The following is a 26,616-nucleotide window of genomic DNA, read 5'->3' as shown; positions in this document are numbered from 1 at the left end:
TGGGGTCTTGAACCTGGCTTTGCCACTTACTAGCTGTGTAACCATGAGCAAGTCCCTTAGCCTGCAGTTTCTTCCCCTGTAAGGGGAGGGCAAAAAAATTTGCCAAATGAAATAAGGTAATAACTATAAAGTACTTTCCAGTTCCTGGCTCCATAATCATTATAACTCTAATGAGGAGTTCATTAAGATGTTTCTTATAATGATTCTTAGAAAGGTATCACAACAAAGCACAGGTCAGCAGATGCCTTTATTGAGAAGCCCGAGACGATTAGCTGCACTGGTCTGGTTCAGGATGATTTTCTGAGTGTTCAGAAGTGGAGAGGCTTTTTATACCCATGCTGCTCACGCAATATTTCTGAAAAATCAGATGTATTAAACATCCATTATTTCATATTGATTTGGTTAATACTGATGGTCAGTAAGCTCAAGATCATATCCCCAAATGTCTAGAGTACGTCATCCTATGTTGCTGGTTGAGTAAAAATCAATCATCTTAATAAACAAACAGTTTGCAGGATGAAAGCCTTTTTGAAAAAATTGAGTCTGAGAAAGGAAATATATCTGCACAGAGAGCCTCTCACTTTGGGGAGCCAAGTGGGCTCCCAAAGGCATTTTCCAAGACTCTCTTTAGAAAATGGTTTTAGGTGATTAAGGTCCCCTAAATTCTTCTCCGTTTATAGAAAATTACTAGAAAGCACCCAAAGAAACTTAGCTTTGGAAACGCCGTTTTGCCACGATAAGCTTTTCTTGAAATGCTCCCCAAAGTATCTAAAAAAGTTAATTTGTGGCGTGGGACCAATGATCACATATCATTTAAAAGTTGGATATATTTACCAATAATAATCTCCTCCATTACAAAACAGTGGCTTTCCAACTCCCTCTGTCAGTACTTAGGGCCAATGGTCTGTTTAGGCCAATTCGCAATTGAGAAGATGAAACCAATTCATTTGGCTGTAAAAATTATGCTGGTCTACACTTCAATGAAAAATAAATGAAAAAGAGGGCCAAGAACAAGCCCTGTTTGCCGGATTGAATCATTAATTGTTGTGTCAGGATGTGTTCCCGCCACTACCACCGGCACAAGTTTTGGTGTCGCCACGTGGCCTCTGTGCAAGCATCTCAGAACAGGGTCTTTGTTGAGATTATTCAGTTCATGTGGTCTGTGATTCCCCAGTGAGGGAGTCAGTAAAGGCTTCCAATCATCATCGTTACCCCAGAGAAGTCCCTGAAGAGGTAGATGGGCAAGTCACTGCAGTGGTCATTGCACTAAAACACCTGTTAAAATTATTAATAATAATGACAATACTAAGTCAAGCCTACTGGTGTTCACTTTCCTCAATTTCTTTTGCTCTATGAGCTTTGCTGACCAGGTTAACTCTGTGGCTCTTAATCTTGCCTGTACTCAAGAATCACTGGGAAGCTTTTCAAAGCCCCTGAGCCCCTCCTCTGGAGGGCCTGATAAATTGCTTTGGGGTTGGGACCAGGAGCTGGTTTGGTTTTCAAAGCTTCTCATGCGATTCTAATGGACAGATCCAGATGGTGCTCAGAGCTACTCGGGGAGAAAGGTTCCAGGCTCTGGAAGCCGCCCGAAGAGTGGCTGTTCGGTTCCACGTCGTCCAGATGCCCGAGTCCTGGGGGGGCCTCCTTTCTCGCTTACCTTGCTGGCGACGCTCCTGGTCTGGGCGATGAGCTCCCGGATCCTCTGGATGCTGGCGGAGACGTTGCTTGCGGGCCGCTTCTGTTCCACGGTACGAAGCTGATCCAGCAGCTGAGGGACAACTTCTGTCAGATTTCGTACTGCAGGCAACAAAAATTAACCACGTCAGTAAGTATCGCAACCACATTAAGTAACGCTGACCTTCGTTAAGGAGCCAGGTGAAGAGACAACGAACATACGGTTACTGGATAGAACTACAAGAAGTTATCTGCAATCCTGCAAAATTAATAGGTAAGCCCGAGACGTAAGCGCTTCCTATTCTGTGGCATTTATCATATACACTGGGCTACAAGTTGTGTGCAGACTGAGCTGGCTTTTAATGTACTTTTCTGAAGGGCGGGATCCACGGCAAAGGTACAGGTGCTCCTTTCACCATATAGCTCAGGGACTGCTTGCATTTCTAATGGAACTGATATAACAAGTCAGAAGGGAGGCCGGGCAAAAGGAGGTGGACAGATCGATTTCTAGGACGCCTCTTCCCGCATCTCCCTGCTGCTGCCGTGGTCCACCCAGAGGCAGGCTATCTGGAGGAAACAGGTGGCACCCAGAAGAGTGGCAGTTGTGCCAACGTGGGGGGGGGCAGCCGTGCTCTATGCCCCCAGAGAAGGGTGATGGTGCAAACACATCATCCTGACTTTGTAGGTTAGGTTTTTCCTTTTTTTTTTTAATTTTTTTATTTATTTATGATAGTCACACACACAGAGAGAGAGGCAAAGACATAGGCAGAGGGAGAAGCAGGCTCCATGCCCCAGGAGCCCGACATGGGATTCGATCCTGGGTCTCCAGGATCGCGCCCTGGGCCAAAGGCAGGCGCTAAACCGCTGTGCCACCCAGGGATCCCTAGGTTTTTCCTTTTTTTAAGGTGTGACATGCACATGGAAAAGAGGGTGGGGTGCCTGGGTAGTGTAGGTGGTTAAGCATCCCACCCTTGACTTCAGCTCAGGTCATGATCTCAGAGACGTGAGGCTGAGCCCCACGTCCCATGTGTGCTCAGCTCGGAGTCTGCTTGTCCCTCTCCCTCTGCTCCTCCCCCCGCTCACTTGCCCTCTTTCTAAAAATCAATCAATCAATCTTAAAAGAAAAACAGAAAAGAGAATGAATTTTATATATATTTTATATATTATATATATTTTATAAATAATTATATATAATATAATATTTATACATACAAATATTTATATATAATTAGCTATAATTATATATAATATTTATATAAATAATTATATATAATCTATAATATTTATAAAACATATATAATATAATATATATATATAAAATATATGTATACACAGATTGATGAGGGAAACCCACAGCAGAGAGATGCCATAACTCTAAGTTTTCCTGAACCGGACCAGAGTTTTTTTTTTTTTTATTGTTTTTTATTTTTTTATGCCACTGGGAGGTATTTATTCTTCCGTGAAATAAAACTATAGCACTCTGAACTGTCTATTTCGAGCTGCAATTCCATCCAAGATTTATGTTAAGATTTTTCTCTTCACTCAAAAACAAGACTTCAAGAAAAAAAAAAAACGCTCAGGGAAAAAAATGGAAAGCCCTCCAAAATAATTTTGTTTACATCTGTAATAAAGGCAGATGTTACCACTTTACACTGCCAGGTGCCACAGCATGGGCTCACCCACACGGGCTCCTGCTTATACAACTCGTACTGCACTTTAGGTGATTTGACACGCAGAGCTCTCCCTTGAAGGCCCAGACAGGCGCTCGGGACTTCCTCTGCTGAAGAGGCTCAAAGTGGTTCTCAAACGTGTGGTCCCCAGACCAGCAGCATCGGCCTCGTCCGGGAACTTGTTAAAAATGCGAAATCTGTGCCTCTGACCCAAACCTGCTGACTTAGAAACTCTGGGAGTGAGGCCCAGGTGATTCTGAAGCACGTGAAGGTTTCAGAACCACTGGACTAGAAAATGAGTATCTTTGGGGTATTTTGCTGGCTAAGGGCAGGGCCACGCTCATTGAGCAGCAGCAGCAGCTGGAGGACGGGTAAGCCTCTTCCTGGAGCCAAACCAAACTCAGGTTCTGGAGGATAAGTCAGTGAGGACCAAGGATGAATGTTTTTTCTGTATTTAGGACATGTCTTTTCTCTATCATAGGGAACAGAATTAAGTAAAATAATAGCAATTATTACTTTATTGGATTGACAAATACAGAGGTAAATATTTGTTGTTTGGATGACTGACCACAATAGCCATTTTATAGTATAACAGTCTTTAAAAATTACGGATAATAAAGTATATTTAATGCCTTACATTAGATTTTGATTTTGGAAATCCCTGTCGTCAATTCTCCGAGAGAAAGGGAGCCACCTTTCATTAGAGTCTTTATAAAGTTACACGGAGGAGCTCACAAATACATACTTAAGAGATGAACAGAAAAAAAAAAAAAAGAGAGATGAACAGAAAAGAGCTGTCTTCCTGTTACGGGAATGAATATTTGTGACCTGGGATAAAATTTGTAGTGACACACAGATCATATATGGATTAATAAAATTGTTTCTTAACTCAGATGGAGTGAAGGTAGCATGTTCAGCAAAACCATGCTGGAGAACAGAAAGTTCTGGTCATGACAAAGACACTGATATTTAAGAGGCGGAAGAAATTGAATAAGCATAGTAATATGTAATTTTATTTTATTTTCTTATTTTTTGAGAGAGAGAGAAAGCACTCGTGCGTGGGTGTGTACGGGGAGGGAAAGTGAAAAAATCCTAAGCAGGCTCCACACTGAGTGGGGAGCTCCATCTCACGACCTCGAGATCATGACCTGCGCTGAAATCAAGAGTCAGATGCTTAACTGCCTGAGTCACGCAGGTGCCCCAGTAATACGTGATTTTTATATCTATGTGTAACTAAACAAATGAAGCAGATACTGAAATGAATATTTCATCTTCATTACTACAAATCTGTCTCCAAGCTGGCCAACAAACTGTTCTTCTTCACGGGAACCTTCAGTTGTGTTTGGCCACAGGCGGTATTTGTTGGTGGGAACCTGCTTTACTCGGGTAAGGAAAAAGCAGTGCAGTTTAGTAAATATTTTTTTCCTAAAAGTAAACCATTATTTTGTGATTGACATTCTCCCCCAAGAGAACAGATTTACACTGACCAAAAAAAAATCAGTGCTGCCGTGGTTTCATCTAGAAAAAAATGATTCTTCACCAATCTCCCTAGTGGTTATTTACGTGAAATATACCTATTTCCTGTGCACACACACATACATCTATCAATAGACGACCCGAGCAAAATTATTCTTTTTTGCTAAGCCAACTTCTACAATATTCCAATTTTAGTATATGTGCTGCCGAAGCAAGCACAACTTCTACAATATTCCAATCTAACAGCCCAATGAAAAAACCGGCTTCTTTTTATTTATTTGTTTATTTATTTATTTATTTAATTGGTGTTCAATTTACCAACATACAGAATAACCCCCAGTGCCCGTCACCCAATCACTCCCACCCCCCGCCCTCCTCCCCTTCTACCACCCCTAGTTCGCTTCTTAACGAAAGACGTGTTGAGCTTAATGGGCAACTCAACTGGATGTTTGCAAACCGTGATACCTGCATCTTGGGCAGAGTCCACTGCGGTGTTGTAGGCGGAAGAGTCAAAACTCTGAAGATTTTGCGACCAGTTGGTTAGATTGTCAGCCATCGGGGCGGCTGCCTGCTGGACTTCCACTGTGGTCTTGCTCGCCTCCTCCGTGATCAGCTTCGACTGACCCAGGCGCTGGTGAGCGTCACCTTCACACACAGAGCACAGGGATCACGCTCACTGGGCAGAGAAGCAGGACGCTTGTGGAGAACACTAACCTCCATTTAATTACTGGGATAAAAGAGACCTCAAGGTTTTTTTTTTTTTTTTTTTTTTTAAGTTTTGGGTTTTTAAGCTGAACATAGATCTTTAAATGTAGGTTAATTAGGGTCTAAGGTGCAGAATAAAATTAAAAAGTGAGCTTGAAAGACTCTAGATTCTTCATCAGCGCACCCGCGTGGCCCTGATGGTTAAGCATCTGCCTTGGGCTCAGGTCAGGATCTCCAGGTCCTGGGACGGAGCCTTGAGCCCCGGGCTGCGGGGTCAGCAGGGAGTCTGCTTCTCCCTCTTCCTCAGTCTCTCTCTAGTGAGAGACTCTAGAGTCTCATTAAAAATCATGTAGTCCCACTTAAAACACGTTCAAATTAGAGGTAAATTTTTAAAAAATAATTAGTATTTCTTCAGGTTAGAAACCTGGTGAGGAAGCCACAGAAAACACATACGAGATTTTAACTCATAAAATGTTTATGTCTGGAATGCATTGTAAATGTTACTTTCTTCTATGTGCAACAGCTTTTGCCATAAAAATGATGTTCTCCTACAGAAGTAAATTAGTAAGGAAAACTATTTTTAAATAGTAAAAGCAAGTTTCTAAATGGCAAAGTATAGTGACATTCTATTTTTACTAAAAAGTTATGTATTTAAAATTGGGCAGCCCCGGTGGCTCAGCGGTTTAGCGCCACCTTTGGCCCAGGGCGTGATCCTGGAGATCCAGGATCGAGTCCCACATCGGGCTCCCTGCATGGAGCCTGCTTCTCCCTCTGCCTGTCTCTCTCTTGATCTCTGTCTCTGTCTCTCTCTCTCTCTGTGTCTCTAATAAATAAATAAAATCTTTAAAAAAAAAGTTATGTATTTAAAATAGAAATGATGTAGGTTTACAACAAATGTTCCCCCCCCCCCCCAGGTAATGAGATCATTAAAGATTTTTCTTCTTTTGTTATCTCTTTTTCTTATCTGTATTTTCTACTCTTTCTGTAATAATCATGTATTGATTTTGTTGTAAGCGTCACTGAGGTGAGGTTGTAGCTTTACTTCTTTTGGAGAAACATTTAATTCAACCTCACACGGTCTGAACTCTGATGCATGTATCTTTGAATCCCGGGTCTGCCTCTTGTTGGAGCTGTGCCTTTTGGAGCAAGTTCCTGAACCTTGACAAGCCTGAGGGCTCACAGCTATCTAAAGGCAAGGGTGATACTTTCCCACATCACATAGTGTTTATAAAACAGAGCCCAGTGCCCGGCATGTGTTAGCTCTGATGGTGCTGAGGACAGGGATTCTCAATGGACCACACCCTCCTGGTGGGGTTTTGGTGTGCTATGGTCCTGGAGTTCCAGATTAGGCAAAATGAGGGCTCTCGTGTCTCTAGGTGGCTTGTTGGTCTCCCTACTTGTACTATGAGAATGACGCGGCATGAAACACAGGGCAGCTATTTATAGTTGGGGCCAGAGGAAACCCAATAACCAAATTAGTGCATATTTATTAACAAAGAAAGAATGTTCACAAGAAAGTGGGTTACCAACTAGTATAAGCAGCATGCTCTTATTAAAACACACACACACACACACACACAAAATTGGAGGAAAATGCTCTCAAATTTAATGGTCATGCTTAGATGGTATGATTATAGCTTTTACGATTATTTTCCTCTGTGTGTGTGTGTGTGTGTGTGTGTGTGTGATGAACATAGTTTTTTTTGTCATCAGAAAACAATATTTATTTATGAAAGGAATCATGTACTTCTTCCTCAAACGAGTTATTTTAATCCCAGTGAACAAACAGATGAGGCGTAAGCTCTTGTCTGTGATCCTTACCTCTCTCTGTGGCTTGCAGTCGCTTAATGGCATCATTCAATCTGTTTCTGAGAGCACTCTTCCTTGCTAGAGCTCCATCCACACGCCTGTTGGTGTCGGCTACCGCCTCATCATTGCCTGTGGAGAAGACAAAGAAAGTACCAGTAGAGCCAAGATGCTAGGGGGAAAAAAAACCCTCCATTTCAACAAGGAAAATTCTGATGTGTCCCATCGAGTCATCTGTACTATTCTGACTATGATGTGAACATAGAACACCAGTTCTGGAAAGTGGCGCCCCAATTAATGAGGTACGGGACCACAGAATACTAGTCACAGGATGCCATAAAGCGACTCATAAAAGGTGCGGAGATAATGGCTAATGTCTTTGAAAAATACAGCACAGCTGTGACTAACAACTCCTGGCAGCACGGTTGATAAAGAGCTGAAAAGAAAAACGTCTGTCTATATCCATGGTGAGGACTCTTACATTAGAATAATTCTTTTTTTCTTAATTTAAAAAAATCCTAATTGATACACAAGATACCTCTAGAAAAGGGTGCACGCTATGAATGAGTTTTCACAAACTTAGAGCTTATATTCACAAACAGAATGTAAGCAGGGCCAAGTCAAGAAAGTGGAACATTATTGTTACTCGGTTTCCTGGGACCCCTATGATAAACCGAGGATGACCACTTTTCTGAATTCTATCTCCATCTGTTAGTTATGTCTGTCCTTCAACTTTATTCAAAAGAAATGATACAGTATCGAATTTTAAAAAATATTTTATATGTGTTTCAATTTCTGTAATGGTAAATCTTGATATCTGGTGGTTTAAGTCCTCCAGCTTTGTTTTTGTTCTTCAAGGACAGTACTGGCTTCTTAGCTCCTCCCACCTCATTTGCATAGAAATTCTAGAATCATCTTCTCTATTTACATATAGTTCTGGTACTTCAGTTGGTATTATATTGAATCTACAGATAAATTTGGCAGAATTCTCATTTTCACAAATTTGAGTCTTCCAGTTAATAATACAGTTTCTTTTTATTCTTCTTTAGATCTAAATTCTCATTTTCATCTGTTTATTTAGATAATTTTTAATTTCTTTCAGTAGCATGCTATAGCTTTATGTGTAGAGATCTTATCTTTCATCGGCTTTTTCCTATTCTATCCTATTGTAAGTGGTGTATTTTTTAAAAGTCAATTTTTAATTATGTTTTACTGCATTTTTACGCATCGAATTGGTAATGTGGAGTATCTTTGCCTTGTTTCCAATCTTAGTGGGCAAACTTTAAATATTTTAGTATTAATATGCTTGCTATTATTTTATTATTCTTTGTTAGATTATAGAAGTTGCCTTCGATTCTTAGTTTGCTATGAGTTTTTTAAAAACATGAATGGGTATTGAGTTTTGTTAAACAATCCTCCTGCATGTGGTGAAATGATCATATGAATTTTCTGATATATTCTTTCAATGTGGTGAATTACTATTGATGTTTTAAATGTCACACTATCCCTGAAGTCCTGGAATAAACTTAACTTGGTCATGTATTATCATTTCTATGTGTGTTAGATTTTACTTGCTAATATATATATATATATATGTATATATATATATATATATATTTGTTTAGTTGCTAATATCTTGATTAGGGTTTTTGCATCTCTGTTTGTGAGAGAATTGAGCTTATAGTTTTCCTTTTTCAATAATGTCCTTACCAGGTTTTTTATCTTAGTTTTGTTGGCGTCACAGAACAAATTAAACAATGGTTCCCTTTTTTTTTTCTATTTTCTGGAAAAATTTATTTACGTGTGGTGTTATTTGTTTAGATATTTGGAAGGATTCACTGGAGAAGCCATCTGAACCTTGAAATTTCTTTGTGGGAAGGGTTTAACTACTGATTAAACTTATTATATAGGTACATGTAGGCCTACCAGATTTTCTATTTGTTCTTATATCAGGCTTGATAGTTTTTTTCTTACAAAAATGTTCTTGAAAGTGCGCTTGTAACATTAGTCTCAAAATGGGTCATTGTGGAGCAAATCCAGACAAGTCGTGATGTAATATCTTGTTTTTTGAACTGAAAGATGAACTTTCCCAAGAATTCTTGGTTCATGCTTGGTTTATTTCCAAAGCATCAGGAAACTTACGCATTTTTACAACAGAGAAATAATTTCTTCACTTCCTATTGTATTCTTCTCTTTCTCTCCAAAAGGCTTGTAGATATATACTCTCCCGTGGCGTATTTTCTCATTTCTATTATACAGTCTTCGTGCACTTGATTTCTTGTTCAGTTGTCTTTCCCAACTTGTGTTTAGTGGCTATAAAATGAGGGGTGCTGAGTTGACTCTGTCACCAAGTACAATGTAAACAAAGTACAAGCATTTCTTTCTTGTCGCCTCTGGGTAGTGCCAAACATTTCCCAGAATTCAAGGAGGGACTTAAACATACTTTGTTCTTTATTACACCCTGTCTTCCTCTTGTACTTTCAATTTTTGAATATCATAATACAAACAACTTTTTCAACTCTTCCTTTTGGGTTTTGTAGTTTCAAAAAATGCTGACTGATACACTGAGAAAGAATATGTTTAAATATATTTGGAGCCCTTGATAAAAATAGGTGAAAAAAATTCTTTTTGGGGCTGGGTGTTTATAAGAAAAAAAGTGTGTCATAAAAAGTCTTCTGTCCTATTTAAAAAACGTATTGTTTTACATGAACATTTTTCATTTTACAGATGAATTCAGTAGGAGATTCCTTTAAATAGAAGCTTCCTGAGTTTATTATAGATTGCTAACTATTTGATATAGATAATGAAGAAAAGGAAATCTGGGATATCAAGATTACTGATCATTGAAAGTCATCTGGAAACGAATTAACAGTAATTTGAAATTATAATGTAACTCAGGAGATAAATATAGTTTAATCTGAAAATCTGAATTTATATCACACACATATATTATCTAAAGGGAGCCAAGTTCTGATCCACACAGTTCTAACTTCCCATCGGCGTCCCTTTGGCAAATAAATACGTGAAAAAAATTTAACCAAACAAGATCATGAAATAGATGCCCAGATCTGTAAAATATTCAGAGATTAATGTAGAGAGATTTTATCTGTGCTTAAAATATAGAACTTTGAAGAGAGATTATGACCAGAAAAGAAAAACTGTTTTCATGAGATTCAATAGCTCAATAATGACAAAGTTGTATTGCAAATTATCAAGGAGAATAAAATGTTTCAGTCACTGTGTCATGAAGACCCACATATTCTGGTCTTTACATCACAAACAAAGCAATACATGGATATGGCAACATTTACTTAAAAATATTTTACTTTTAAGAGTACACTTATGGGACGCCTGGGTGGCTTAGCGGTTGAGCATCTGCCTTTGGCTCAGGGCATTATCCTGGAGTCTCGGGATCGAGTCCTGCATCGGGCTCCCTGCAGGGAGTCTGCTTCTCCCTCTGTCTATCTCTCTGCCTCTCTCTCAGCCAAGCACGGCTGGTTGGCTCAGATAAATGTCTTTCAACATTTATTTATTCTCAAGAATAAATAAATAAAATCTAAAAAAAAAAGGGGGTACACTTATGAGCACTGAGCAACAGAATTATTGAATCATTATATTGTAATACCTGAAACTAATATAAAACTGTATGTCAGTCGTACTTTAATAAAAATATATATTTTACTCTTAATATTCTAAATCGTTGCTGCTAATATTCTAATTCTTTTGTAAGGAGTATGTTCAAGAGTAGATTTATATAATGAATTAACCAGAACATTTTTATTGCCTTTATTTACTCAGCAAACAGAAAATAATAGTTACTTTATAAATATCCTGCATATGAAAAACCAATGCATTTTCCCCCTCTTTATATATAGAGCGCTCTTTGTAAAAACAAAAAAAAAGAAAATGCATGGCTAGAATTGAGATCAATTGCTTTCATAAAATTACATGACATTTTCTGTTTCAAATTTGGTCTTTGTTTTTAGGTGATGTCAGAAGTTACCTATATAATAGATTTCCAACCTCATTAGTCAATGCACACCCATCCTCCGGCACGAGTTCATCAGCTTAGAGATGAGTAATGTTTAGTGAAATTCTCACTCAATGCAGTTGTTTTCAGAAGTAGCTCACAAGAGTCAAAGTTGACTAAAATGATTTTGCTTTTATTTTTTCTCACTTGGGTGTGCTTGCTCTTACAGATGAACATTAGCCCTTGGAAATGGTTCTTCCCGGGTGGTCGTTCGGCTTGGCGTAAATGCAGTAAAATTGTAGAACACAAACTACAGGGCAGTGCCAAGATCCACATGGCTCGGTGGTATCTTGTCCTTCTGACACTCCCTGTGCTGACTCATTACTTCATGTAAAAATTTAAAGGGCCTTCTGAATTGTCCAAGAAAGACAAAATTATGCACAATATAGTTTTAATGCTAAGTGTATTTTATGGCATTATCTCCTTGAAATTTGGTATTTATGGTAAATTTCTATTAACCAGCCTATTTGATTAGCCAGAGCATCCACTACTACATGTTCATGTACATGGAAGGTTTTTTTGTTTTTTCCTAAACCACAATTTATTTTATAATATCCAATCTTCAGGGCACCTGGGTGGCTCAGCTGGTTGAGTGTCAACTCTTGGTTTCTCTCAGTCCTGATCTTGGAGTTGTGAGATCAGCCCCGTGTCGGGCTCTGCGTTCGGTGTGGAGTCTGCTTGCCCCCCTCTCTCTACTCTCCCCCCTGCTCTCTCTTTCACTCTCTCTTGACTAGAAATTTCAAATCTTAAAAAAATCATAATAACATATCCAATCTTCACTTTTCCAATACCTCGAATCTCAGCAGGAACTCTTAATGTATTATTCAGTTAAAAGATCATCTGCTCTTTAATCCTAGAATTTTGAAATCTCTGTCCATATGCAGAAGTGGTGTATGAAAAGAGAGAAGCAACTATAAATCAGAAGGAAGGTAGGAAAGGGAAGATAGTTACTAGGATCTGTCTTTGCTTGCAGCTCTCTGGCTTGATTGAGGAGGTTCTCGCTCTCATCCTTATGGTAAATGATTTGAGTATCAATCCCACTCACAGCCTGCAAAGGAATTGTGTGGAAAGAGTAAGAACGACAGCAGAAGAAATCCACTTTTCATGGATTGAAAATTTAAATGGCACCGTTTATCTGCTAAACATCACGCAAAATTCACACAATTTCATTTCCGTAGCTCAAAATCAAGGTCAAGTGGGAACACAAGAAAATAAAGTCCAGGACATTTTCAAGATAAATGTTTTTCAAGGAAAATTCAGTGCATCTAGAACGGTGTCTGGCCAAGGCCCCAGCAAAGTGCTTGTCAAATAGACGCCACTCAATAAATAGGTTTTTGAGTTGAAAAAAATGAATGTATGCATAAAGCGTCTTCTGTCCCAGCACAGGCTATTCTTAAATATGTCTTATTCAGAGACTGTGGTTTAAAAAAGCTGTCAAAAGAACTGGCATTTGCTGACAGGAGGATGGCACATAGTAACACAAATAAAATGGTCTTTTCTTAGTTCTCTTGCCCTTTCTGCCATTTGTATTACATTGGAAGCTCAAGTGGTTACACGAGAAAACAGAAAAGTCATAAGCTGGGAAAAGGCAACATGTAAAGTGAACTTTAAAACACGAGAACACTCAGGGCGGGGGAGCGCGGCTGGCTGGCTCAGTCACTGGAGCATATGACTCTGGATCTCAGGGGTGTGAGTTCGAGACTCACACTGGGTGCAGAGATTTATTTAAAAAATATCATAAAAACAAGTAAGGGAATGCTCACATCATAAATTCGGTCAGTGATGTTCAGAGCCCATGCTGCCGTTTCATTGGCTTCATTGACGTAATTGGCGATGTTTTCGTAGACGTTTGAAGCATCCAAAGCCTTCTGTACCAGCCCATTCATATCTGAACTGTGCAGATTCCTGTTAACAAATTTGCCGTTATTTCTCTTTCTTACTTTTTTTTAGGGGAAATGAGGCCATTTATATGGTTTGATCTGAATACTTCTGGGACCACAGGGACCTCCTTCCTGGTATTCAAAATCACCTGTCTCAGCAAGTCTTCCTGGGCTGCCTTTCCTAGGAGCACATCTTTTGCTCTTCTTTGCCTTGGTGCCCCCAGGACTTTACCCCATACTGGCTCCATGGAAGCTGTTTGCCCCGCTGAGGCCACAGGAAAAGGGAAGGATGATTTCAAAACAGCCCTCTGCACCTCTTCAAGCATCCAAATCGGCATTGTTATTTGCTTTCCATAAAAGAAACTGAGGCTCCCAGAGCAGGTGCACAGCCTCAACATGGTGTCAGGTATTAGTTGGTTTTATTCTATTCATTCAACCTTTGGTTCACTTTATGAAACATCATATTTTCCCTTAAGAAGGGGAATGATATGGGACACCTGGGTGGCTCAGCGGTTGAGCACCTGCTTTCGGCTCAGGGTGTGATCCCGGGGTCCTGGGATCGAGTCCCACAACGGGCTCGCTGCAGGGAGCCTGCTTCTCCCTCTGTCTGTGTCTCTGCCTCTTTCTCTCTCATGAATAAATAAAATTTTTAAAAAATAAAAAAAAGAAGGGGAATGCTATATACTGAACATCTAGGTGCAGACACCAGCCTAGCCTTGTCCTGCATGATATGTCTTTAGTTCTTACCACACCCGTGAAGTAGACATTGTTATTCCCTTTTCATAGAGGGAACCAGGGCTCTTGTGATGGTTTGTCTCTCTCCTGCGGCCCAGCTGCTTCCTTAAAGGGTGAAGCCCTACTCATGCCCATTTCCGCCTTTGCTCTATCCACCGTGTTCTCTGCCTTTACCCCTCTGCGGCCTCGGTAAGGTTCATCTAATAGTAATGGTACCCATCCTGCGGTGGGCCCTCTCACATGGCGGATCTCACATGCTTCAGGGGATTGATGTGAGGTTCAACAGGGATAAAATATCTGAAATGCTTGGTACCGTGCCTGTCATCCAATAAACATCAGGGTTTATTATTGTGCCTAAACTATTTCCTGAACCGGAATTTCAAATTCTAAGTGTATTCGTAGAATAATTCACTTTATCGACAAATGCTTCTTCTTAGTATAAACATCTCTTCATTTATGCAGCTCATCCTGAATCCTTGGTCTTAATTTTACTCAGTTTTGAATCCACCATTCCAAACATTGATGACTACTATCATCAGGAACTTCTAGAAGATTCTCTGTGACCCAGGATGTGACATTGCAGATCCCACACTGGCTCATCTCTTCCAACTGCCCTGACCTATGGAGCTCAATTGAGTCTCAGCTTCCTGCACCCAGCTTCAGCCCCTGCGTGCTCTCTCAGGCTCAGAACGACTTCTCTGAATCCCCTTGGCTACTTCCTTCTCTTTTGTCCAAGCTCATCATCATCGGGCTCCTTTGCGAGAGGGCTGGTTTATCCATTAGGCATAATAGGGCCCCATAAGATTTTTTTTTCATTTTTTTTAAATCAGAAGAACAATGAGGATACTAATAATGATTACATTAATCTTTATAACAATGCTGTCATGACGTATAATTTAATTTTTTTTTTTAATGGAGGAAAGGGCCCACAGACGCAAAGGTACCTAGGGCCCAAGAAAGCCATAATGCAACTCTGCTTTGCAGAGGTAATTCTAATCTAAATAATTGCTATTTTTTCCTACCCACAATCCCTTGTCCTTAGAAATGGCACAGATAATAAAATTTAAGGAAGTTTTAAAAGGAAGGGATATAAGGAGTAAAATGTTACAAGTATTCATTAATATTTTAAAATTTTGCTGGCTAGTGTTAAGATACTAGGAAGAGCTTGAAACAGTCTGTAATACTCTGCTTTCATTACTAGACACAAAACAGGTATTGCATCAATACACAAAATGAAAATGTGCTTTTGAAATGGAAGTTTCTTGATGAATTATGTTTATCTCTGTTTTATGCACGCGAAGCAAATCGTTGGGTCAACAAATGATGAAGAATATTTACATCTTGAGGGCAAGACATCTATTAAATTTGGAGGTTTCCCTGAATATATCCAGGCTAAAATATCCTAAATGCAAAAGGCGCTCAGGGTGATTGATATTTCTGATCATTTTTCCAGGTGAAGCATGGGCAACTTTCTTGGAATCATGCTATAAACACTGTTGCAGGGTGTCATTTAGTGAAGGTATGTGTTGGGATCCCAGTCAACAGGACATAGTCACTAAAATGACAAAAGAACAATCAAGAGAACCATAGGAGGCATCTCAGAAACAATATTATATTAATATAGCATATTGTGCAAATAGTATACTATCTAAGCTCCATTTTATTGGCTTGATCAGAAGCACATTGCTTGGAAGCATGACACTAAGGTGGATATAACGCCATCCTGGACACCAAGATTTTACATAACATCTGTTTCTCTGTGTCTGTCTGCCTACATCTCTCCCCTCTTTCTTTCAATTCTCAGAAGATTTGGAGGGATATTTGAAAATTTTGACAATCAGGAATAAAAAAGTAGTTTAAGTTTGAAAGAGAGTTGTTATTGGTTTTTATTTTATTCATGACCTTTACTGATCTCATTTCTAATTGCCAGATTTGTAGTCATTCTCTGTAATTATCTCATTATTTACCTATCATTTCAAGGTCATGAATTCAATTCCAATCTTTCAGTACATTTCAATTAACATTAATTGAGTGCCCAAAGGGTGTGCGACTCTCTTCTGGATGCTGTGAGGAAAATTGCCAATTGATTTTCTCTTAATCAGGTGTTGAAATCAAACATTTCCTGCTGGGCAACTGTAGAGCGTCTAGAGTATTTACCAGAAGTCAGTTGTATTGCCAACTTCCAAGGCTTTACCTAAGACCCTTGGGTGTGGAAACCTAATGGTGTCTGTGAAATAAATATGTGATGGGGGTAGAATTAGACTTGTAGAGGGATCTGATTTACTTGGTAATTTTTTTAAAAAGTCTTATTTATTTATTATTTGAGACAGAGAGAGACAGAGAGACAGAGAAAGAGAGAGGAGGGGCCACGGGAGAGGGGGAGAGAGAATCTCAAGCAGATTCTATGCTGTACATGGAGCCCCACGCGGACTTAATCTCATGACCCTGAGCCAAAATCAAGAGTCGGCCGCTTAACCAACTGAGCCACCCTGACGCCCCTTACTTGATAGTATTTTGTGTAGCAGTTATGCCCTTAACCAAATGTCTTAGGTCTCACTTTATTAATAACTATGGAGCAGAACCACCCCTCAGAACACAGGTCTCTAATTTGACAGATTTTTTTTTTTAGACCAAGAAACTCTTCCCAAAGTAATTGCAATAAACAATGATTGGCTGGTTCTCAGTTCTCAGAGTGGCTTGGTTCCAACCAAGTGCCCTCCAAATGAGCACACAAACATACCCCAAAACCTAACCCATTAACCAGTATCCCTGTAACTCTGGCATGTGGAATTGAAGAAAAATGAGTTATTCAGCCTATACCGATATTTGCATTTCTAAAACCAGGATATTACCTGCTCAATTCATCAGCCTCTTGTTGAAGGTTCTGTGCATGGTCAACAGCTTCTTGGACTAAATCATGACGAAGGTTGCTGAGATTGGCTAGTTTGCCTTGTAGTTCATTTTTGGCTCCGTCTATTTCCGCATAAATCCCCGAAGCATTCTAAAGAGAATATTTTAAAAAGTGAATTGAATATAGAAGGTCTTAAAATCTTTCCCCCAGGGAGCTCTTTTCTTCCTTTTTATGAGGTTCAGTAAATTTCGGGCCAGGTCTACCTTGAGTCTGAAATACTTTAAGTAGACTTTTATCTATTTCTCTTGCATCTTCAACAAAGATTGCTACTGATTGCTTCCCTAGCTTTCAGACACTCTCTGCCTTCTCCCATGTGAAAAGAAAACAAAATGAAGCTAAACAGAAAACCTCCATTACCCATACCTCTCCCCAATGTTGTTACCTTACTTTTCTATTCCCTCCGCAGCAATATGTAGACAAAAAAAGTGTTTATGTTAGCTGTCTCTATTCCCTCACTTTTTAATTCGCTCTTGAACCCACCCCAGTCTAGTTTTTACTTCACTACTCCAACAAAACAGAAATTCAAGTGAATGATATCTAAGTTACTAAATCTAACGAGCGTCATTCGTTGCTCCCAGTCACCCAAAGAGTGATTCTGATCATTGTCGCCATTCTTAAGCCAATCATATTTCCTTCCTCCATCGCCATCTGATTCTCAACAGATCACTTTTTTTTATTTAGAAGACATCAACTGCCTGCAGCAGGGATCATTTTTTCTGTCCTCCTGATGTTTCCTCTCTATGAGGCGAGCTCAAATAGTGAAACCTCAGACCTCTCCACCCCTCTCCTCACTCTGCTCCTGAGAGGGGGACTGGTTTATTTGATTGGTAAGTTTTGGGGGGATAACTGTAGGCTCTGTTCAATTCTACCTTCTGCCTCTTGGTAGCAAGCTCCAGCAGAAAGCCTGAGCTCTCCTGTGTTTGTCCCCAGTGAAAGCTGTTCTGTGCAGAAGCCCCACACGAGCCTGCAGTGCTGCCTGTCTGAGTGGGCAGCTCTGTCTAATTCTAGGTCTGAGTATTAGCAACCCCACTTGGCTAAGAGACCTAAAGCCACACCCTCGACTGCATTGGAAACGAAGGTGATGTTCTTAGACTTCACATTTACTGTTTTATTTATTTTTCAACTTGTTTAGAACTTGGGAGCCGAAAGGGGGTACTCTTGTCCTCACAGACTCCAACACCAACAAAGAAGAATTGCAAACATCTCTTTGCCACCATCCTCCGGTCCCTCCCTCACCCAGAAACCCCTATACACTTATTTATAGCTGCATCTTTATGTACATTTTCTTCATACTTTCAAAGGAAAAGTGTTCCTTTTCCATATAAGGTACACTGTCCTGTTCTCTGTTCTTCTGGCTCCTTAGCTACTGGCTTCTCTCAGATGTAAACATGCCCCAGTTAACCTCTCCCACTAAAAACAAACAAGCAAAACCTACTCCTTGACTCTAACTGCCCCTCCAGCTTACTTTCTTTGTTGATGCAGTGCATTCCACAGAAATGGTTCTTGCCAAGGTCCCCAGTGTCAGACACCATATTGCCAGACCCATTTGACACTTTCCTGTCTGTATTTGCTGGATTTATCTCTGGTCTGTGGCAGTGTTGGTCGCTGCCTTTACCTTAAAACTCTCTTTCCTAGCTTCTGTGACACTGCTGTCTCCTGGTTCTCCTGTTTCACTGTCTAGGAAGGAGACTTTAAAAGTTGGTGTTGCTCGGTCTTGACTCAGCCCTTTCCTTTCTGAATACTCTAACCCCTGTCTCCCAGCCCAGACTGTCAATCTTCCAACCCACTGTGCACCATCCTACAGGAATGGTGATCTTTCTGTTAAGCAAATCTGATCGTGTTATTTTCTCTCTCAAAATCAGCCAATTGCTGTACAGGAACAAATTGGATTACTCTAGTGGCTTCATCAACTGATCCCTCCTCTCTCACCAATCTCATCATTTCTCACCCCCTCCACCCCATTACCTACCACGTGCAAACTTTGCTAACTGATGTTTTAATGCTCCATGATTTTTTTTGACCTCTGTGTTTTCTCAAATAATATTTTCTCTGTCCATGATACTTTGTTTCCTTTTTTCTCTGACTCACCTGGAAAAGTTCTACTCATCCTCCCAATTTCAGCTCAAATATCACTTCCTTTATGAAACCATCCCTAATTTCTCCAGGATGAGTTCAATGTTGCCATATATTTCTATTGTCCCTGTACCACACTACTATAATCATTTTACCTGAATATTCCACCCATCAGACTACATAGTCGTAGAAGTCAAGATTTGTGTCTAATTTATTTTTGTATTTCCAGAATGTAGCACAATCCCTAGAACAGAGGGTTTATTTCTATGGAGACAGTATTAAGTGTTTAGCTGTTTGGTAGGTCATCTGGGGAACAATACTTTGAAAAAAAATATATTTAGTTATAAAAACAAGAAAAATACTACGGACATTCCACCTTTACTCATTGATTCATTCAACAAATATTCATCATATGCCCACTATGTGCCAGGCACTCTTTTAGGGGATAGCATGCATAGCTATGAATGAAGTCTCTGCTCTCCAGGAATTTACAGTCTAGTGGGAATGTGTAGATGATAAACAACTGACCAAATAATTAAACAAGTTAATTTCAGGGAGTAAAGAGTATTTTGAATAAAATACAATAGGCGAGATGGATTGGACAGTGATTGAGGGTAAGAACCCCATTTGAATTGAATGTTCACAAGGACAACAGCCATTTGACGATCTGGAGACAGCAAGTGCAAAGGTCCAGAGTTAAGGAAAAGTACAGGTGTGTTTGAAAAGAGTTGGTGGGTAACAGGGGAATGGGCTGGAGGGCAATGAGTTGGGGAGAGATACATGGAATGAGGTAGAGAGTTGGGCCAGAGCTGGGGCACTTAGGGTCTCACAAGCCGTGGTAAAATGAGCTTGTTTCTTACTCTGTCACTGGAAGTTTTATGAAAGAGAAATAATGTGATCTGATTATGTATTTAAGGGATTGTTTTGCTACTGCATAGAGAATGAGTCTTGAGGGGCAAGATTGGAGGCAAATGAACCAGTAGGAGGCTCCTTTGGCAGTTCCTGCTGGAGAAGAGGTGGTTTGGACTGCAGAGCAGCAACAGAGAACGGAGTGGTCAGAAATCAGGACTCATTTTGGAGAGAAGCTCAAGAGGTCTTACTGAAATGGGAAGGAGGGGAAAGGAGAAATCAATGACTCCTGAGTTTTGATTTGAGCAAACAGGGTTGTGCCACTTACTGAGGTGGGGAAGACTAGGGAAGGACCAGGTTTTATTCAGAATATGTTAAGTTTGATGTGTCTATTACACATCAAAGTGATAGATAAAATTATGATTCTGCTATATATCACATTAAGTTCTTGAAAACTTCAAGTAAGCATTTGGATATATGAGTTTGGAACTCAGTGGAAGTATGAAGGTTGGAGGTATGAATTATGAGACCATGCATATAATCGTTCTTTAAAACCATGGGATTCAACAGGATCAACTAGGGAGAAATTAAAAGTACCAAAGAGGGCCCAGGACTGAGAACTGAGCCATTCATTATCAAGAGCAGGGATGGACAGAGCTCTGTGCCAAAAATGGCTCAAGGCCTGTTTTTATATAGCTCCTAGCCAAGAATATTATTTATATTTTTAAAGAGTTGTAAAAAAATAAAAACAAACAAACAAACAAACAAACAAAAAACAAAAAAGATTAAGGGATTGTGGTTATACGTGGCCTGCAGAGTCTAAGATATTTACTACATAGAGGATGTGTAGAGGTGAAGCTAGCAGAAGAGTCTGGGAAAAAATGGCCAATGAAGTGGGAGGAGGATCAGATGAATGGGGTCCTGGAGGAGCCAGGATGAAAGCTCAGAGTGTTTAAAAAAGGAGGAAAGGTTAACTGGCAGGAAGGGTAAGAATGCTGAGGAGGGAGAAACAACCACAGTTTTGGCTATGTTGAGTTCTCCGATGACCTGGGTAACAGTCTTGGTGGAGGGGCGTGAAGTCCCATTTGGAGTGGGTTGTATACAGCAGACAGTGGGGTCTGGGAGGTGGCGATGACAATGGTAAATGACTCTCTAGGTGTTTTCCTGTGAAGCTGAGCAGAGTAGAGTAATGGGGCAGAGATTAGAAGGGATGTAGGCAAGGTCTTTCCTCTTTTAAAGGATAGGAAATGCTTAGAGCATGTTTACATTTTGGTAGGAATGGTCCAGTACAGAGTGAGAACTGGATGAACAGAAGAAAGAGGGAAAACTTTTGGGAGTGAAACTCTGTGACCATTTTTGAGCTGAGGAACAATGGGATTCAGAGCACAGGTGGAGAGATGGGACTTCGCCAGGAGACGAGACACTTCATTAATTATAATAGGAAGGAAGAGTGAAGTAGGATGAAGCACAAAGTAAATTCACCAGCCAGACTAACAGAAGAGGAGGTGGGTTTTTCATTATGTTGGCTTCTCTGGTATGGCCATGATGCTGGGGCTACTTGGGTTTACTGGGATATGAGGATGAATCAGTAGGGGAAGTGGTGGGTGTACAAGTTAAAGGTGTTTGCAAATAATGATTATACGGTAGTCTCGTCTTATCTTTGGGGGACACGTTCTAAGACCTTTAGGGGGTACTGAATCCTAGATGTACTATGGTTTTCCCATGCATACCAACCTATAATAAAATTTAATTTGTAAATTAGGCTCAGTAAGAGATTAACCACAATAACGAATAATAAAATTGAAGGCTTATAGCAACGTATTGTAATAAAAGTTACGCGATCCCTCTCAAAACATGTTATTGTACTCGCTCTTCTTGTGATTATGTGAGGTGATTATGTGCCTACATGATGAGATGAAGTGAGGTGCCTGATGCAGGCAGGTTGTGACATAGTGTTAGGCTACAAGTCACCTAGAGAGGATAGGTCAGAAGCAGGATCATCTGCTTCTAGACGGAGGTTGACTGTGGGTAACTGAAACCGTAGAAAGCAAAACCATGGAGAAGGAGGGACCACTGAAACGATCATTTTAGGTGCTTAAGGAGGGAGAGAGGATATGAGAGGAGTGGGATAATGAGCTGGATGAGATCTCCATGTGGCCAGAGGATTGTTGGAGTGGGCATTCCAGAGTAAGTGAGATGAGAGAGGGAGGGGCTGGATACTGGGATTTGGGAGGAGGTACTGTTATTGATGACAAGACCTGGGTATGGCCCTAGGAGGGATAACCAGGGCAGGCTGGAGGAAAAGCTTATTGGCCAGGAGAAGTTACAGGAGCCAGACGTCTGAGAGCTGGTGGGCTCAACTGTCTAGATTTTGATGTCACCAAAGATAGTGATGGGAGTAGGGATGGAGAGGAAGACAGGGAGCTTGGTGCTGAACTAGCCATAGGACGAGATGGTGATCCGATGATTTTAAAATGGTATCCTTTCAAAGGTAATAAAAATGAGCTAAGAGTAATTTGGGGATTGGTTGGGTTTACTGCATTTTACTGGAAATTTTCCACTTTAAAAATGTGTCTCTTATTGATTTTGAACGCTAGCTTTATGAAGTACACAACTTATGACTAAAGAGTGAGTAGGATGGATCTAAGCAGCACTTACTTTCTGCAAGGAGATCCATGCTGTCCAATTCAGTAGCCGCTGGCCACGGGTGGCGCTATCGAGCACTTGAAATACGGTTAATTCAACCGAGGAATTCAATTTTAATCTCTTTCATTTTAAGCCACTTAAATTTACATTTAAATAGCCGTATGTGAGTAGCACCACCATACGATGAAAGAAACTGAAAAATTCGGTCATCTAATCTTGCTTCTATAACGCCAGTTAACTCCACAGATCGGTAGTGGATTCCATTAGTGTTCTGTGACCTGAGCAGCTGCTCCAATCTGCTATAAACACAAACCTCCAAGTCACATGCGTCCTTACCTTTACTGTGTCATCAAGTTCTGAAAGGGTCAGCCGAGGTGTTGTCAGAGAATCCAAGGATGTCTTCAGAGAAACATTCACCCCTTCCACCTGTTCCCTCACTCTCTCGTATTGTTTCTATGGGAACGAGGAGCAAGCAAGAGTGGAAGAGAAGGTCACTTTAGAGAAAGCATCCAGGAGGGTAGTCGATGTCACCTCCTCCTATCTTTGTGCCCAGACGAATCTGGGTTCTTATCCCAGCCCCACCACCTAATGGCTGCGGGACTTTGGGTAATTCTATGCGTGACATACTCAGTTTTCTCATGTATAATATGGAGGTAGCAAAAGTGAGCCCTTTGGGAGCTTTGAAGCACTTAGTTATGACTCTTACTTGCAGCACCATCACCTCAAAGAGAGTCACCGCTTCAGAGAGGGCCGTTGACTTTTTCTCCATAAACGTAAAGTGAGACCCTGGACGCAGGATTGCACAGAGGCTCTATATTTGCAGTAAGTGGAAAATGAATTAAGTCTCAAATCCATTTATCATGTGCTGACTTTAGGCCAGGCACAAGTAGCTCATTTGGATAGGAATAAGCATATGCAAAACAATCGTCAAGTCCTTAAAAAAAAAAGTTTAAATGGCCCTACTATGAAAGCATAAAATTGTGACTTTCCTTCCTGCCACTCTGAGCTCTTTATGTTGTTAGAGGCTCAGATTTTTTGAGGGAAATGGCCCCAGTGTTTTTTTGATGAATGCTTCCATTTCTACCCTCACAGTTGGGTTCTAGAAGCAGGCATGCTGTGATTCTGAGGAAATATTAGAAAACGTCAAATGAGTTTGGAGTTTGAAAGCAACCAGAATGATGCTTCAAGAGGGAAAATTACGACTCGTTTTACAATCGGAGTAAAAAAATGAGTTGAGGTTACTTTAGAAAGAGTAATTTGAATGGGAGTTGAAATATATGACTTGCGCTGCAATCGAAGATATCATGGGAAATAATTATGGAAGCCCAGATACTGAAGGACATACTTTAAAACTTCCTAAGTTCATCTTAATGTCTTTTGTGCTCCCTGCAGTCTTTTCTAATTTAGTGGGAAGGAAGATGGAAGCCATCCTCTGCAAACGCATTGCTACGGGGGAAGATATAGGTCCAAGGACAGAATAGAATCCCATTTGAACATCTTCTTAATGCAAGAACATTACAAAATCAATTTGCCCTCAAAATCCATCAAGCTTACGACAGTGTGACTATCTTGGGTTAATTATTCTTGTCTCCACGAGGAGAGGTAGTTACACAGCTCTACACAAAAGCAATATTTTAAAGTACGGGCATTGAACTCTGTAAGGAAAGGAGGTGAAAAAAGGTGGGTATCATTTAGCTCCTTCAGAGCAGTTTTCCTTTCCAGACTCTGAGATATGACCCCTGTTGGAAGCTCTTGTATGTGGGCGCCTTGGGGGAACAGAGCTAACATTCTGAAGCCAGAGCCAAACTTCAAAGCCTTGAGGTAACAGCACTGAGTGCGAAGTTCTTTGCAGTAGTTGGGGGTGATGGGCGCCAGGTTAAGGGGCTTCCCCCTTGTCGTGTACAGAACTCATCATACACAGCGTTAGACAGAAATGAGCAGGATTAGCTTCGAACCGAAGATGCTCCCCACAGGAAGGAGGTCAATTTGAACAAAAGAAGAGTTTTGAAAACCAATAATTATGAAAACGACACACAATTAGCACGATGAGGCATGTTCGGTATCCGTTTCACGTATGCAAAGGATAATAAAAGGTTCCTGATCCTTAAAAAAAAAAAAAAAAAAAGATAGAAACGGTCCTGGGAAGGCAGAGGTCTGGTTTAAGAGACTCTCGGAACAGTGCTTTTTAAACTATAGCATCAAAAAAACAAACAAACAAAAAAACAAACTATAGCATCTTACCATCATCGGACGAAGATTTGTATCATTCTGTTACCCTTCGGGGTGTGTAGGATGGTGAAGCAAATGGTGTAATTACTAGTTGTGTGGCTGCTGTTTGCACACATCAGGATGATTAAACTGCGTGGTTATTTTTGGTTTCGTAAAAGGGCCGGAAACACGCTGTTGCTCTTTTCTAAGCTGTGCTGTGGGTCTAGGGGTGAGCTGTGGAGCTACCACACGTGCACCCAGAGGGAAGACAGGTCCCTGGTGGGGGGGGGGGGGACGGTCACAAGGCGGGTTATGGGATTGCTGAGGAGGCACCCACTAACCTGGGGCGGGGGGTAGGCTTCCCGGGGGGGGGGTGATGCCTGGGGCTACTGAGTGGGGAGTAGAAGTGTCCGTTCCAGGCCGATGGGGTGACTGGGTGACTGGGGCTGCGATATCGCCTGAGCTAAGCTGCGAGGCGGGGACACAGCGGTAGGAGAGGCCAGGGAGCCTGGCAAGGGTGGGTCACAGAGGTCCCTCGCGGCCTGCGCAGGGGCAGAGGCCACAGGACGGTGCCTCAAGTGTCCTGAACCATGACCCCCAGCAAAAAAAAATGCAATCTCAGTTGCAGGACTAAGGCAGGGATGCGATGAAACCGCACCTTCCTGTAGATAATGCGCTTTGATAGTCTCTATTCTACATTTTCTTTCTAGTCAATGCTGGTTATTCAACTACACTTCACTTTTTATTTCTTTTAACGGCTGGTTAGAACCTTCCAGTGGCTCATAGGCTGCAGAGTCAAAGGCAGCAGGAGACGACGAAGGGCGTTAGCGGCCGAGCAGGGCCTGGTGTGGGAACGGAGGGAAGGGTGAGGGGGGCAGCGGCTCAGGCGGGGTGCTGCGGCCCGGTGGGAAGGGGCCCGGACTGGGGAAGAGACGGACGGGGAGGGGTTATTTTGGTCACTACCTTGACCGTCATCGTTCTAGAAATCTACTGGCTAAGGGATTGCTCCTGTTTGGAAAATGGTGGTAATTAAAAGGTGATTCCCTTTCATTCAGGAAAATTTCCAGTGACCTACTGGGAGATGGTGACGACTGAATACTGGGCGGAGAGTCTCACTGAAGTTGGTTTTGCAGACAACAAAAACAAACAGCTGAATTAACGAATTTGCTCATGGCAGCTTCCTATTTTTTGGCATTGCTATTTCACTCTGATCTTTATAAATATGTCCAGTGACGCACGCGTCTTCCTCCCAGAGTATGGCTCCCCTCGGTGGGGGTGGTTGTGGGTGTCTGCATTGCTCGCAACAGCCGTGACCACCGACCAGATGTAAGCCCCCCAAGTGGGCCTGCACAAATCCTGGCCCCACTGGGGTGGCTGCCTCTGCAAGCTATGGCTACGTCTGCGGATTTCTTTGTATTTGCATGACCTTTGGCTTGAGTTGGACTCCCTAGCTCTGCAGCTGCTGACCAGCCAGGCTGTGGGATTTGCTTATCAGGCCTTCCCCAAAATTACCCATACCCTCTAGAAACGTGGTTCTGGGTTGCTTTGGGGTTCTAGTGCGCGCTCTCTCTCTTTTTATTTTTAAGGTAGGCATAGGGGACACCTGGGGGGCTCAGTGGTTGAGCGTCTGCCTCCAGCTCAGGGCTTAACCCCCGGGTCCTCGGATCGAGTCCCACATCAGGTTCCCTGCAGGGAGCCTGCTTCTCCCTCTGTCAATGTCTCTCTGCCTCTCTCTCACTGTGTCTCTCATGAATAAACAAATAAAATCTTAAAAAAAAAGTCTTAAAAAATAAAGGTAGGCATAGGAGCAGCACATTGCTCACTCACTTGCAAGAACCCACATATCCGTACACGCAGACACAAGCACCAGTTGTGTCCTTATCAATGCAAAAGCCAAACAATGATGATGGTTTCAACTCGACTTTAGGTGCACAGAGGTCTATTAGCCACCTA

The 26,616-nt window shown here is 41.2% G+C and overlaps 1 protein-coding gene across 2 annotated transcripts in view; it reads right to left on the bottom strand.

Moving 5' to 3' along the window:
• LAMA4 (laminin subunit alpha 4) overlaps positions 1–26,616 on the bottom strand; it is a 142,133-nt gene that overhangs the window by 33,378 nt on the left and 82,139 nt on the right. For both annotated transcript variants that reach the window (XM_077902715.1, XM_077902716.1), the window contains exons 12-18: positions 22,792–22,908; positions 16,829–16,977; positions 13,125–13,266; positions 12,313–12,409; positions 7,347–7,463; positions 5,286–5,465; positions 1,658–1,797 (exon numbers count right to left, since the gene is read on the bottom strand). In XM_077902715.1, coding sequence (XP_077758841.1) covers positions 1,658–1,797; positions 5,286–5,465; positions 7,347–7,463; positions 12,313–12,409; positions 13,125–13,266; positions 16,829–16,977; positions 22,792–22,908 — 942 coding nt within the window. The remainder of the gene's footprint in view (positions 1–1,657; positions 1,798–5,285; positions 5,466–7,346; positions 7,464–12,312; positions 12,410–13,124; positions 13,267–16,828; positions 16,978–22,791; positions 22,909–26,616) is intronic.

Source organism: Canis aureus, chromosome 7, assembly GCF_053574225.1.
Source record: "Canis aureus isolate CA01 chromosome 7, VMU_Caureus_v.1.0, whole genome shotgun sequence".
NCBI classification, from domain to species: Eukaryota; Metazoa; Chordata; class Mammalia; order Carnivora; family Canidae; genus Canis; species Canis aureus.
Note: the sequence above shows the minus strand (reverse complement) of the source record. Positions and strands in the feature narration are given on the sequence as shown.